At 40.0% G+C, this 13,153-nt stretch overlaps 1 protein-coding gene across 1 annotated transcript in view; it reads right to left on the reverse strand.

The window, feature by feature from the left end:
* The window catches only part of SUGCT (succinyl-CoA:glutarate-CoA transferase), a 417,779-nt gene that overhangs the window by 190,308 nt on the left and 214,318 nt on the right, over positions 1–13,153 (reverse strand). The window contains exon 9 of the mRNA XM_028108970.2: positions 791–886. Coding sequence (XP_027964771.2) covers positions 791–886 — 96 coding nt within the window. The remainder of the gene's footprint in view (positions 1–790; positions 887–13,153) is intronic.

Below are 13,153 nucleotides of genomic sequence, written 5' to 3' on the forward strand. Positions count from 1 at the left end.
AGTAAAATTCACTCCTTCCTTCAACAGATATTAATATGGTGCCTGGTACGAGCTTTTGCTGGATGTGAGAAAGGATACAGTGATTAAAAAAAAAAAAAGACACCTCTACTCTTAAACTTCCAACATCTGACAGAAGACATAACAGATACATCAGTAAATACAGTGGAAAATGATACAATCGAGTCAAGCAAAGGTTAGGGGTTTGGAAGAAGAGTTGGAGTTTCTGTTCTCATTTTTATTTGTGAAGGATCACAGTTCCTTCACATATTCATTCACACTAGCCAACGTCAAGAATTTCTAAGGACAAGTTTAGACACTTAATAAAGAACAGCAGTTCCTGAACCATCTGCTTTGCTCTGAAAATAAAGATCCGTCACACGCAAATTTTCATTTTACTCCAACCCTGTGAGAATATTATTGTCAGCTGGGGTAGGTAACATTTGGTTTATAACTGACATGGTGAATAAACCATGCTTTATAAAATGGCTATAATCAGTGCTTCTTTGGGGTGAAAAAAAAACCAAACCATCAGATGAGACCAAAAGTCACTCACTTTCAGCAAGTTCCTTTGATCCATTTAAGTGTCCTATTACTAATCTTCTGATGAAGAAATGTGCAAAACACAGAATTTAAAATAAACAACAGAACCTTGTTATAGTCAGACAAAGATATATAACAGGATATCCTAAAAGTTTTTCTTTCTTAAAAAGGGAAATAATCTCCCAAACTCATATCATACAAAACTGCAAATCAGAGTAGCCCAACCCTATGTTGTGTGTATCATTCCTACCTGGTAAGGAACAATACTGCCGTGAGCTGTGCCCCAACGTTTTGCTTCCTTTTGGCCAATAAGATAATTAGCAGCTACCTGGGTCAAACATGCCACCTGCCAGGAGAAAAAAAAAAAAAGGTAGTTTACTCACAAGCAGAAGGTTATACTACAAAAGCTCTCATTTGAATTCACTTCATGTCATTGAAAAAAAAAAAGAGAGAGATAGAGAGAAGCAACTCCAAACAGATCAACAAATATACAGGCGTCATCATATAAAGAAAGGAAGAGCAGTATTACATTATTGCATGAGACTAAGTATGAATAACATTCTGCGCTGGAAAAGATTACCTGAAGACAGGGGTCGTCCCTGTAGATAAAACCTTGGGCCAGCCTTTAGCATCAAGACCACAGCAAAATACATGAGCAACCAGTACATTCCTTTCCCCTTTTCACCCACATCCTTTTACTTTCTGTCAAGATGACAAAAAAAGAGCCTTTGTCATCACTGAGCAGCTGAACCAGTCATTAGCCATATTCCTTTAAATTTCTCATTTCATGACAAAAATAACAATAATTAACCTCTATTTTGTTTACGTCGGTTCAGTCAAGTTTTCTGTTACTAGCTGCCCAAAGCATTCTTACTGACACAGAGGATCCAAATTGTTTGACTTGTTAAAATTCCTCAGTGAATCATCCTCATTTACACAAAAAGTGCTCTACCCCTCTCAACTTAGTCCTAACCCCACACCCTCATTATTATACTTAGTTCAGTTTTCAAAAGCCCTAGATCTATTAAAGGGGTCACCTAAAACCTCTGACTCCTTCAGTATTTCATACACATAGCTTGAAAACCTACAATAATTCAATTCCATATGAGGATAACATGAGGATAATGAACTTGATTCCCAGTGACCCGCCACAAGGAGCTTCTGTTCCCACAAATACCCATGCCTCCAAGGGCCCAAACTATGGAAAGACAAACCTAATAACAACCTTCCATAGTTTCCAGAAAAAAAAGCTTCTGGCCTCATAACATAATCTTGATATACCATGGGCTCATTTTTCCCATCCTAGACCATCAGATGTGATGGGGAGTCTCCCAAGCCAGCAAGTCAAACAGATCCCAAACTGAGTTTGGCTCCTGCAACAACTCCAGGGGTGGTTTTTCAGGGCTTGGGGAAGCCACCTGCGATTGGCCTCTACCTGGCCCAGCGGCTTGCCTCCCACACAGCCTATCAATAGGGCTCAGCCTGCATGAATCTCCTTAGAGCAGCATTCTCCTTTACTTTATTCTTGGGATTGACACTCACTTTTATGTTCATTTACTGCTCTGTTGAAATTGGAACTGCCTTATGGCAGCTGGTTCGGCTGTACTGCCCAGGTGGCAAAACTAATAAACTTTGAGTCATCCACTTCTGGACCTCCATCTGGTCTCGGGCATTTGAACCATGGAGCATTCCAGGGCTGCCTGGGGCTGCCTAGCGCTAATCACCATTTCACAGATCACTTCTGTGTCTTTCAAAATGGAAAATCAAATCAACATTTTGTAGTAAAAAATGCACTGGATGGGAAGTCCAGTTTCATGGTTTCTCATTTCTGTCAACTCTAAGTAGTTGTACGACTGTAGGTATTTAATTGAACTACTTTGACCTTCAGACACATTCTCTATAAAATCTTGGGCATTTGACCAAAATGGATGGTTTTCAATCTTTTTTTTTTTAAAGCAGAACTCTTGTATCACACCGAATAATGCATGAAATCCTAATATATGAGCAAGTAATACCCCAAGTGTTCTTGTTGAAGCAGAAGCAGGTCCCCAATGTCACCCTGGGCAGCATGAACACAAAACATAATTTGCAAAATAGTAAATGGTCTTATATGTGCTTCCAAGGTCTACACCTCTGACTATTACTCTTCCTAACAGTCTGGCAGATACCAGAGATGCAATTGTAGTCATTTTCCCATAAAAGCTCCTCCTGAAATTGGCAAAATTTTCTCAAGTCTGAGGTTTTTCTCTAAGAAAGGTTTATCTTTGATCTAGCTCTGTTGAAAGTGGGGGTGGGGGTTGTTCCTTTCAAATAAATTCCGGTGAAAGTCACTCTCCAAGTTGCTCTGGTGCTACTGGAGGCCAAGTATCCACATTAATAAAGGTAATTCTTTGCAAGCAAAGAATCATAAGAGGCTTGGTATTTCTACTTTTTTAATTTCAAAGTCAACTGCTAGGCAATAGACCAACATCAGCATAGCTGCAAGAGGTAGTGGACTGGGGTTCCTGGGTGGTTCAGGTGGTTAAGCATCTGCCTTTGGCTCAGGTCATGATCCCAGGGTCCTGGGATCGAGCCCCACACTGAGCTCCCTGAACAGTAGGGACTCTACTTCTCCCTCTCTCTCTCTCTCTCCCTCCACCCCTCCCCCTGCTCCTCCTCTCTCTCTCTTTTTCTCAAATAGATAAAATCTTAAAAAAAAAAAAAAAGAGGTAGGACTGACTGGATGAGCTCAGGTTAACCTGTGATTCCTAGATGGATCTGAGATGGTTGACAGGAGTAGGTATGGACTGGATTCTAGGCTGGAGATCAGCCTGATTGCCTCATTTCTGGCCCATGCATGACCTCTTTCTTTCTTCTCAATTTTGACTTCTGTGTTTCTGACCCTACCTTGCTAAGCTGTATCTTTTGACAACTATTTCATAAAAGTAGTCCTATTTAGAGTAATTTTGAATGGACACTCAAAACTCATCTGATAGACTGTTTCTAAATGGGATCTCTATCTATTTCTTCCACACAATGGTAACTCATGAAAACAAAAAGCATTTCAGAACTAGCAGGCTCCCACTGGGCAGAAAGGTTAGATAAGATTTTAAGCCACGGCCACCCAAAAACAAAGCATGATTTGTCAGTAACTATTCAGAGGCAAATCTGGGGGGAAAAGAATTCTATTTTTAAAAAAGAGAGAGCAACAGGGCTAAACTTAGCAACCCACTGTTTACAAGCGGCATTGCAAATCTGAGAGTAATCTACTATTTACAATGAAGTATTTTAAGGCAGGAGAAGGGGAAGAAAGTCAACAGCTATGACGTGATTATGTATGAAAAATCAGGCTTCCTGGCAATTAATGACAAATTTTCCACAAACCAAAAGAATGCAGGATGTGACTTTTACGTTAATAACTATATGCTGTATACCCATTCTAAATATTGCATTAGATCATTACTTTCATCCCCTAAACTTAGGCTCATTATTTCATCATGTGGATGCTATATAATTTACTCAGAATGTTGCCTTTATATGGTTTCATCTAAACAAAAAGGCCAACTTTGGTTTAATAATAATCATTCTGACAGCAAAACTATTATTTTAGATAACATAGCGGGTCCTGGTATTCTGTGTGTCTAACCAGAAAACCAACGGGGTGGTCAAAGTGGATCTCAAAGGTCACAGCCCCAAAAGACATGAGGAAGAATACACCCGATTATTTTCCACAGCAGCCCCATGCTGGCTGCCACCCCATGTCTCACTTCTACCAAATGAGGATTGAGCTGCAATAATAGAATCTTTCATCTCCAAAAGGACAACCAAGTATGATGAGTAAAGTGGGGAAAACAACACTCAAACTCTGGTCCATTGCATCATAACTGGTGGGTTTTTCCCTCCTGCTCCCTTGCATGACTCTGGCTTCCAACTGAGCTGGACTGAACACCAGTCATTCTTCACTTCTTCACCCGCCCATCTCTCCACCCACTCTTGAAAGCCCATTTTCAACACCACCATTTCCATTAAGTCCCCCTCATCACCGAAGCAAAAAACTATTTTCCCTGCCTCTGAACAAACACAGCACCTTAACCTGCCTCACCTTCCGGCCTTATTCCGGCCTCACCTTCATAGTCTAGCTAAGAAGACCTAGATCAGTGGTTCCTAAACCTAGCTGTGCATCATAATCACCTGGAGAATTCTTGGACCCCACCCCGGGCCTACTGAATCAGACTCTCCAGGGATGGAGCCTGGGGAAAAAAAATAATTTAACCAATGCATCATTCCTGCACACCAGATTTGAGAACCAAAACCTCAGGAAAATCTAGCCAAACCCCTTAATATTAGAGATGGCTAAAGAAAGAAACAGAGGGCGCCTGGGTGGCTCAGTTAGTTAAGCGACTGCCTTGGGCTCAGGTCATGATCCTGGAGTCCCGGGATCGAGTCCCACATCGGGCTCCCTGCTCAGCAGGGAGTCTGCTTCTCCCTCTGACCCTCTTCCCTCTCGTGCTATCTCTCATTCTCTCTCAAATAAATAAATAAAATCTTTAAAAAAAAAAGAAAGAAACAGAGAAGGAAATAACTTATCTAAGGTCACACAGCTGGTTAATGACAGAACTCTAAACTCCTCCAACTATAGTGTCCTCCCATGCTACAGTATTATTCATAGCTGATCCTATCCCTCCTTTTCAACTGGAACTATTTCAGGGTAAGAACTGTGTACTGCAAACTCTTCGTACATTCTCACAGGACCTAACGTAGAGCTTCTGCACTAATTTTTTTAACACACAAATGAAAACAGTAATTATTAGTTTCTTTATTCAACAAATACGAGTGCTGCTTTGTAGAAGGCATTGTGTGAAGTACTGGGTATGCAAAAGTAAATGGAAAGATGTAGTCCTGCCCTCTTTGGACTTAAGAAAAGTGAAGAAGACAACTAAACAGTTACGGGAACTGCCATGGGGAGAAGTTTAAAAGAGAATAACATGGGTGAAAGCCCTAAGGCAAGAGAGTGGCATATAGGAAAGAGAAGAAAAAAGAGAAAAGGAAAAAAAATCCGAAAGTAGACCAATGTAAGTGAAGCATGACAAGAAAAAGATGGGAAATGAAATCGGAGAGGATGACAGATCACACCACCTCCTGCAGGTCATGGGTAAGGAGTCATTCTCTGCACACCTTTCAAAATGATCGTTTTATTTTTTTAAGTCATCACTACACCCAACGTGGGGCTTGAATTTACAACCCCGAGATCCAAAGTTGCATGCTCCGCTGACTTAGCCAGCCAGGAGCTCCTCACCATGATCATTTTAAAATCAAGAATTAGGGGCGCCTGGGTGGCTCAGTCGTTAAGCGTCTGCCTTCGGCTCAGGTCATGGTCTCGGAGTCCTGGGATCGAGCCCCGCATCGGGCTCCCTGCTCGGCGGGGAGCCTGCTTCTCCCTCTCCCACTCCCCCTGCTTGTGTTCCCTCTCTCACTGTGTCTCTCTCTATCAAATAAATAAATAAAATCTTTAAAAATAAAAATAAATCAAGAATTATAGCACATCATCCTTCTTTTTAAAACTCATAGGGCTTCCCACTGCATTTGCAATTAAATCCAAAGAATGGACTAAATAGAGACAAGAGAAAAAAGGGGCCAGTTACGGAGATTGTGAAGGTCCAGGCATAAGTTGATGATAGCTCAGACTAGGTTGGTGGCAGTGGAAACAGAAAAACTGGTGGGTTTAAGAAATATGTTAGGGACAGAATGGACAGAACAGGTTTCTGCCTGAATATCTGGGTAAGCTTGAAGGCATTAACAGAAATAAGGGAGTCAGAGAGAGGAACAAGGTGAAGGGAAAGAAAATAAGAATCCACCTTTGCATATGTTGAATTGGAGATACCTGTGAGACAATCATTCGGGCTGGAGTCACCAGCATCTAGAAAGTATTTAAGTCATTCCCTAAGGGAAAATATAAAGAGGTAAAATTAGAGAAGAAATTATAAATAAGATAAAACAAGAGAAGGTGAGTCTCCATGTCAAAAACAGCCCTTCCTCTAATCATATGGCCAATGATGCAAGTACGAACTACCAGTGCCAATATAGCCCAAAATGGGGGGTAAGTTAAATAAACTACGATGTCCATATGTAACAGCAGACAAAGTAGGCATTTCAAATGATGCAACAGAAGAATATAGTCCCATGTGGGGAAACGTTTACAATTTTTCTCAACTTTTTATTTTAGAACAGGTGGAGAATACAGAAAACTTACCAAGATGGTAAAGAGTTCCCATATACTCCACACCCAGTTCCCCTATTACTTTTATTTTTTTCTCTGCTTGACTGCAATTTTTATTTATTTTTTAAATTTTAGTTGACACAATGTTACCTTCGTTTCAGGTGTACCACATGGTGATTCAACTTCTCTATACTTACGCTGTGCTCACAAGTGTAGCTACCATCTGCCACCATACATCTATTACAGAGCGACCAACTATATTCCCTACTGTGCCTTTCATCCCCATTGACTTATTCATCCCAATTCCCCTATTATTAACATCTTACCTCAGTGTGATCCGTTTTTTACAATTAAAGAGCCAACATTGATGCATTATTATTAAAGTCCATATGTTCAGACTTTCTTAGTTTTTAATGTTCTTTTCAGTTCCCAGATCCCATTCAGGGTACATATCACACGTTATATTTAGTCATTGTTTCCTTAGGCTACTCTTGACTGTAACAGTTTATCACACATTGACTTTGACAGTTTTGAGGAGTATGGATCAGATATTTTTTGGAGAATGTTCCTCAATGGGGACTTTTTTGTATGTTTTTCTCATAATTAGAAAATTATGGGTTTGGATTTATAGGGGTTTGGATTTTGGGAAGAAAGCCCACAAAAGTAAAGTGCCATTTTCATCACATTATATCAAAGGTACAAATTATGGATAGGACTTATCACTGTTGGTGTTGACCTTGACCACCTGCCTGAGGTGGTGGTTATCAGGGATCTCCACTGCAAAATCATTCTTTTTTCTTCTCCCCCTTTCCACACTGTACTCTTTGGAAGGAAGTCATCAAGCACAACCCACACTTAAGGGGTGAGGAGTTATGCTCCTCCTTCTTGAGGATGAACTGTCCCCATACATTATTAGAATTCTGCACAGGAACTTTGTCTCTTCTCCCCTATTTATTTATTCAATCATTTCTTTATATCAGCACAGAGTCATGGGTATTTATTTTATACTCTGGGTTATAATCCAATACTACTTTATTTTGTTGCTCAAATCATTCCATTCTGGTCCCTGGAAGCTCTTTCACAACTGGCTCCTGCATCTCTCTGACATAAACCCCATCATTGTGAGGTTTTTTTGTTTTTAGCACTTCCTTTTCTTGTGGCACTACAAAATGCTCCAGGCTCATCTTTATTTTTTTTCAAGATTTATTTATTTGAGAGAGAGAGAGAACAAGTGGGGGCAAAGGCAGAGGGAGAGAGAGAATCTCAAGCAGACTCCTTGCTAAGCATGGAGCTGGATGCGGGGCTTCATCTCACAACCCTGAGATCATGACCTGAGCTGAGACCAAGAGTCAGAGGCTCAACCAACTGAGCCACCCAGGCACCCCCAGGTTCATCTGTAGATGTCCTGTTCCAGTCTTATAGGAAAGCACCAAAAAAAGAGGAGTCATAAGGTAAAGAAAGGGAATGTTTATTTTATTTATATTAATATATTATAATAAACTATTATTTATTTTAGTGTCAACCAGCACCTCATTCATTCATTCACTTATTCAAAAATCTTGATATCACACCTACTACATGCCAGGAACTGTTCAAGGCACAGGGGATATAACTGTGAACAAGACAGACATGGTTGCACTCTCATGAAACTTATGCTCCACGGTAAGGTACATTCAGGCCTAAACAAACACGAAAACATCAAGAAATGATAAGAGGGCTTTTCTAGACTAGCAGGTTAGTAAAAGCCTCTCGGAAGATGTTACACTTAACCTGAGACCTGTAGAAAGCATGTGAAAAATGTAGGGCAATGTTTCTAGGCAACAACATCAATTAAGAGACTTTATTGCGGTAAAAATTTACCATATTTCAGAACAGAAAGAAGGTCACTGTCTCTGGAACATGGTAAGTAGAAGAGACAGTTAAGGAAGCAGGCAAGCGCCAGATCATGTAGCTATTGCAGGCCTGGGTAAGGATCTGGGATACAGGAAGCCACTGATGTATAAGAACTGGAGAAGCCAACTGTTATATGCAATATAAAGCGGACAATGAATGAAACCAAATTATCTCATGTGAGGTTGGTATTACAACCTCTATTTTACAGATGGGAAAACTAAGCCTAGGGAGATTCAGTGTCTCACCTAGATACACCTAGAACAGCAAGGTGGTCAATGGCAAAACTACGGTTCACACGCAGGTCACTCTACTTTCTAACCCATCCCTACACCACTTACCTCCTCTCTCTCTGTCCAACCTCCCGGCTCCCACTCCCTCTCACCCTCGTAGCGCTTGGTTTCACGTTCTGCATCCTTCATCATATCCTTGGCTTCACAGTCTATATTCCCTGCATGGGCCCCCAAATCACTCAAGTGGACTGGAATCCCTACACAATCATTCAGTTGTCCTTTACATTTGCTTAGAAAGCACGTCACTCACTGAATCAGTAATTCTCCTCACATTCTTCTGCTCAACTTCACTCATTCACTAACTATAAAACATCTTCTGGGGGAAACAGATTAAAAAAAAAATGAAGGGGCCAGCATTCATAGAGAATACACCTTTTAAGACTTATCCTCCCATCAGAAAGAACTGTTAAGATCCTGACATCTTTTTCATCCTAACACCATTACTTTACATGTCAAAACTTCCTATGCAATTTAATCCGCCACACTTTGTCCCTCACACCTTAAAGTAAATGGAATCCTTCAGAATCATTAGGGTTGAGGAAGAACATTCAGGAGTAGAGAAGGTATTTTGGCTGTCCCATGTTGAAAAAAGAATAAGAATTCTACCTGTTCATACTACATTTACCATTTCAAGCTTCTAGTATTCACTAGTAGCTGATGTTAAAAGCTAATGCTTATTAAGCACTTATTGTGTACTGTTCTAAGCATTTTATGTGAATTATCTCATTTCATCCACATGACAACTATATGAGAGACCCATTTTACAAATGAGAAAACTGAGGCACAGGGCAGTTTAGAATCTGCCCAAGGATTATATACCAAGTAAATGGATAAGCCGGGACCTGAACTCAGCTAGTCTAGATCCTGGCCTCCTATACTACATTTCATACAGAATCAGACTCCTTAAAATTTCTGAATGAAGGGGCGCCTGGGTGGCTCAGATGGTTAAGCATCTGCCTTCAGCTCAGGTCATGATCCTGGGGTCCTAGGATCGAACCCCACATCGGGCTCCCTGCTCAGTGAGGAGCCTGCTTCTCCTTCTCCCTCTGTGCTCCCCCTGCTTGTATTCTCTCTGTGTCTAAAAAAAAAAAAAAAAAAAAAAAATTCTGAATGGCCATGATCCTGGGCAAGTTTCATGGGACTGTCCTACCTTGGTAAAGAAAAATCTGTCATTAAACCTCTTTTTCTATTAGGTAAACCTCTACAGATAAGTTTGACCTTAATTATTATGTAATACTTAAGATTCAAAGACTTCTGCTTTGCTGCAACTATGTCTTGGCTTCTATTCCAATGTAATTAGAAATTAACTTCAACCTATAAACATTTTACTTGTAAATATTGAAAAAAACCAGTAGAGCTGTTATGTAATTTTAAAATCTCTACTTTTATTTGTTTAGCAAAGGAAGAACATATTATCAAATCCTTCTCTTCATGGCAATTTTTTAACTTAATGAAAGGAGCATACACATTTCACATTCCTCTGAACTATCACTAATGGTAGTCAAATCATACTAATGTTTATTTTATGTACTGAACTCAAAAGAAAAAATATTTGCATTATACTCAGAATAATTTTGCCAATCCATCTGAATCAAAATCAGACATGAAGAAACTGGATATCAAATGCCAGAAGGTAAGACCAGACAACACAGAGAGACAGAATTTCAAAAGCATGTTTAGGATAATACATCAAACATATTTCTTACCATTAACCACTGACCCAGTCAATCATATCACTCAAAAAGTGGTTATGAATAACTAAAAGAAAAAATGTGATGAGTAAGTGGAAATATAGAAAAGTAACATTTAATGACATGGTTTACTTATTTAGTCCTATGATGTCTTCAGTTTCAAATGTTTTCTTCAAATATGGTTTTACATTTTATATAACTTCATTCTTTAAAATATTTGTATTTGGGGCACCTGGGTGGTTCAATCAGTTAAGTGTCCGATTCTTGGTTTCACTCAGGTCATGATCTCAGGGCCCTGGGATCAAGCCCCACGTTGGGCTCTGCATTCTGTGGCGAGTCTGCTGGAAATTCTCTCTCCCTCTGCCCCCCTCCTCACATATTTTCTCTTTCTTTCTCTCTCAAATAAATAAATCTTTAAATTATTTGTTTTTAAAAACACATGAATAAACAAACAAAAAGCAGAATCAGACCTATAAATATAGAGAACAAACTGATGGTTGCCAGAGGGAAGGGGTAAGAAGGGGTGGGCAAAATGGGTGAAGGGGAGTGCGAGATACAGGCTTCCATTTTTGGAATGAATAAGTCACAGGAATAGAAGGCACAGCATAGGGAATATAGTCAGTGATATTTTAACAGCACTCTATGGTGACAGATGGGAGCTCCACTTGTGAGCACAGCGTAAGTACAGAGAAGTTGAATCACTATGCTGTACACCTGAAACTAATGTAACGTTGTGTGTCAACCATACTCAAAATATTTTTTTAATTTCTGTTTTAGAATAAAGTAATACATTGTTCTGCAACACTAGTTTTAAAAAGAAGTTATGAGAAATGAAAGTTGCTTTTGTTTATTGCTTCCTTCATGCATTTAGCACAGATATTTAATAAGGCCTTACATGCAGAGCACTCTGTCAGGTGCAGTCAGAGATCCCAAAATCAATAAAAGAGAGTTTTCTCTCTCAAGAAAGTTAAAATCTGTAACTCAAAATAGAAATAATCAGCCCCACAAGAGACTTTTAAAAAAAATATCAAGTAAAGACAAAAAGTGACATTTGAGCTGACCCTTTGGTAAAGGGAATGCAGTCATGTGAAAACAAGGAAAAGGGCCTCCTTCTTTACATGAAAGAACTGCTATAGGCAAAGTCACGGCAGAGATGGAAAAGTATTGGTTCTTTTTGAATGAATGAATAAAAATAAAAACTGAGACAAGGCATTATATTCGATGAACAGACCATAAGTGATCATTAAGATGCAGTGTCAGTAAAGCAGTAAGAACAAAATCAAGATTAGCGGGAACTAAGGAATGAATGAAAAGAATACAGGAGCCACAAGAGTACTTTTGAGGCTTGTGTAAAGGAGAAAGAAGGGAAGGAGAGAGAGTGTACAGCAGCTCACACACGTTGAGCAAGAAGATAAAGGTTTTATTTTTGAAGATAAAAAAAAAAACCTGAAGTGCATTTTATTATGCAATAAGCAAAAGGGATAAATGGAGTCTTAAGCAAGATTGACAAGGATAAGAAAGGAAGTACGAGTGAAGGGGTTATGGTTTAAAATGTCATCTCTCAGTGAAATCTTCCCTAAATAATGGCTCAGTTGCTGTCATTTCCTCTTCTAGCTCTCTATTAGGATGGAGGCTTCATGAGGGAAAAGACTTGTGTGATTCATTTGCTTCTCTCCCCAAGAGCAGGAACACTACCTGAGAGATGCTGTAGGCCCTCAGTAATTATTAAACTTGGGAAAATGAATAAATGACACAGTTTTCCTCTAACTTGGGAGAAGAATCTTTTTTTAAGATTTATTTATTTATTTATTTTAGAGGGGCGCGAGGCTGTGGAGAGGCAGAAAGAGCAGGAGAGAGAGTCTTAAGCAGACTCTACGCTGAGTTCAGAGCCCAACACAGGGCTCAATCTCACGACCCTGGGATCACGACCTGAGCCAAAACCAAGAGTCAGATGCTTAGAGTCCGCCACCCAGGCACCCCTGATGAAGAAATATTTCAAGTGAAAAAGAGAAAATTTGGATGCAATCCCCACAGGAAAGCAGAATAGTAGAATGCATCTTCAGAGAATGCAAAGAACAGGTTGAGATTTGCCTCTTTGTCCCTCTAAACCCTGGCTCTGCCCACTGGAGTCAAACAGAACAAGTCCATTCCTTCTTTTACCATGTACCAAATGGATAAGCAGAGAGGCTCAGTTAGAGAGCCATGTCAGGGCCCAAGGCTTCACCTGCAGGGTAAGGAAAACAACAAAAACAGCCCAGGGAGAAAAAGGGAATCTTCAGGGTTCAAGACCTCACTGGGCTAAAAGGGAGTATATGATGATACTCACGACTTATGAATGGGTGGAGAGATGAAATTACAAACTCTTCCCTTAAGTCAGAATCAGCCTGGGAGTGGAGGTGGGTGAGTCTGTAATAGGGGTACCAATAGGTCCTAGGAGGGAATTCAGAGGCTAAGAAGTTGACTAAAGGCTGACTCCCACTGACCTGGATGATCCCCTTCAATGTTCCATAGAGACCTGGGACACTGGGTGGCTCAGTCAGTTA

Source organism: Eumetopias jubatus, unplaced genomic scaffold (genome assembly GCF_037043125.1).
Source record: "Eumetopias jubatus isolate StellerSeaLion01/CBP00866 unplaced genomic scaffold, mEumJub1_p1.0 scaffold_14, whole genome shotgun sequence".
Taxonomy (NCBI): Eukaryota; Metazoa; Chordata; class Mammalia; order Carnivora; family Otariidae; genus Eumetopias; species Eumetopias jubatus.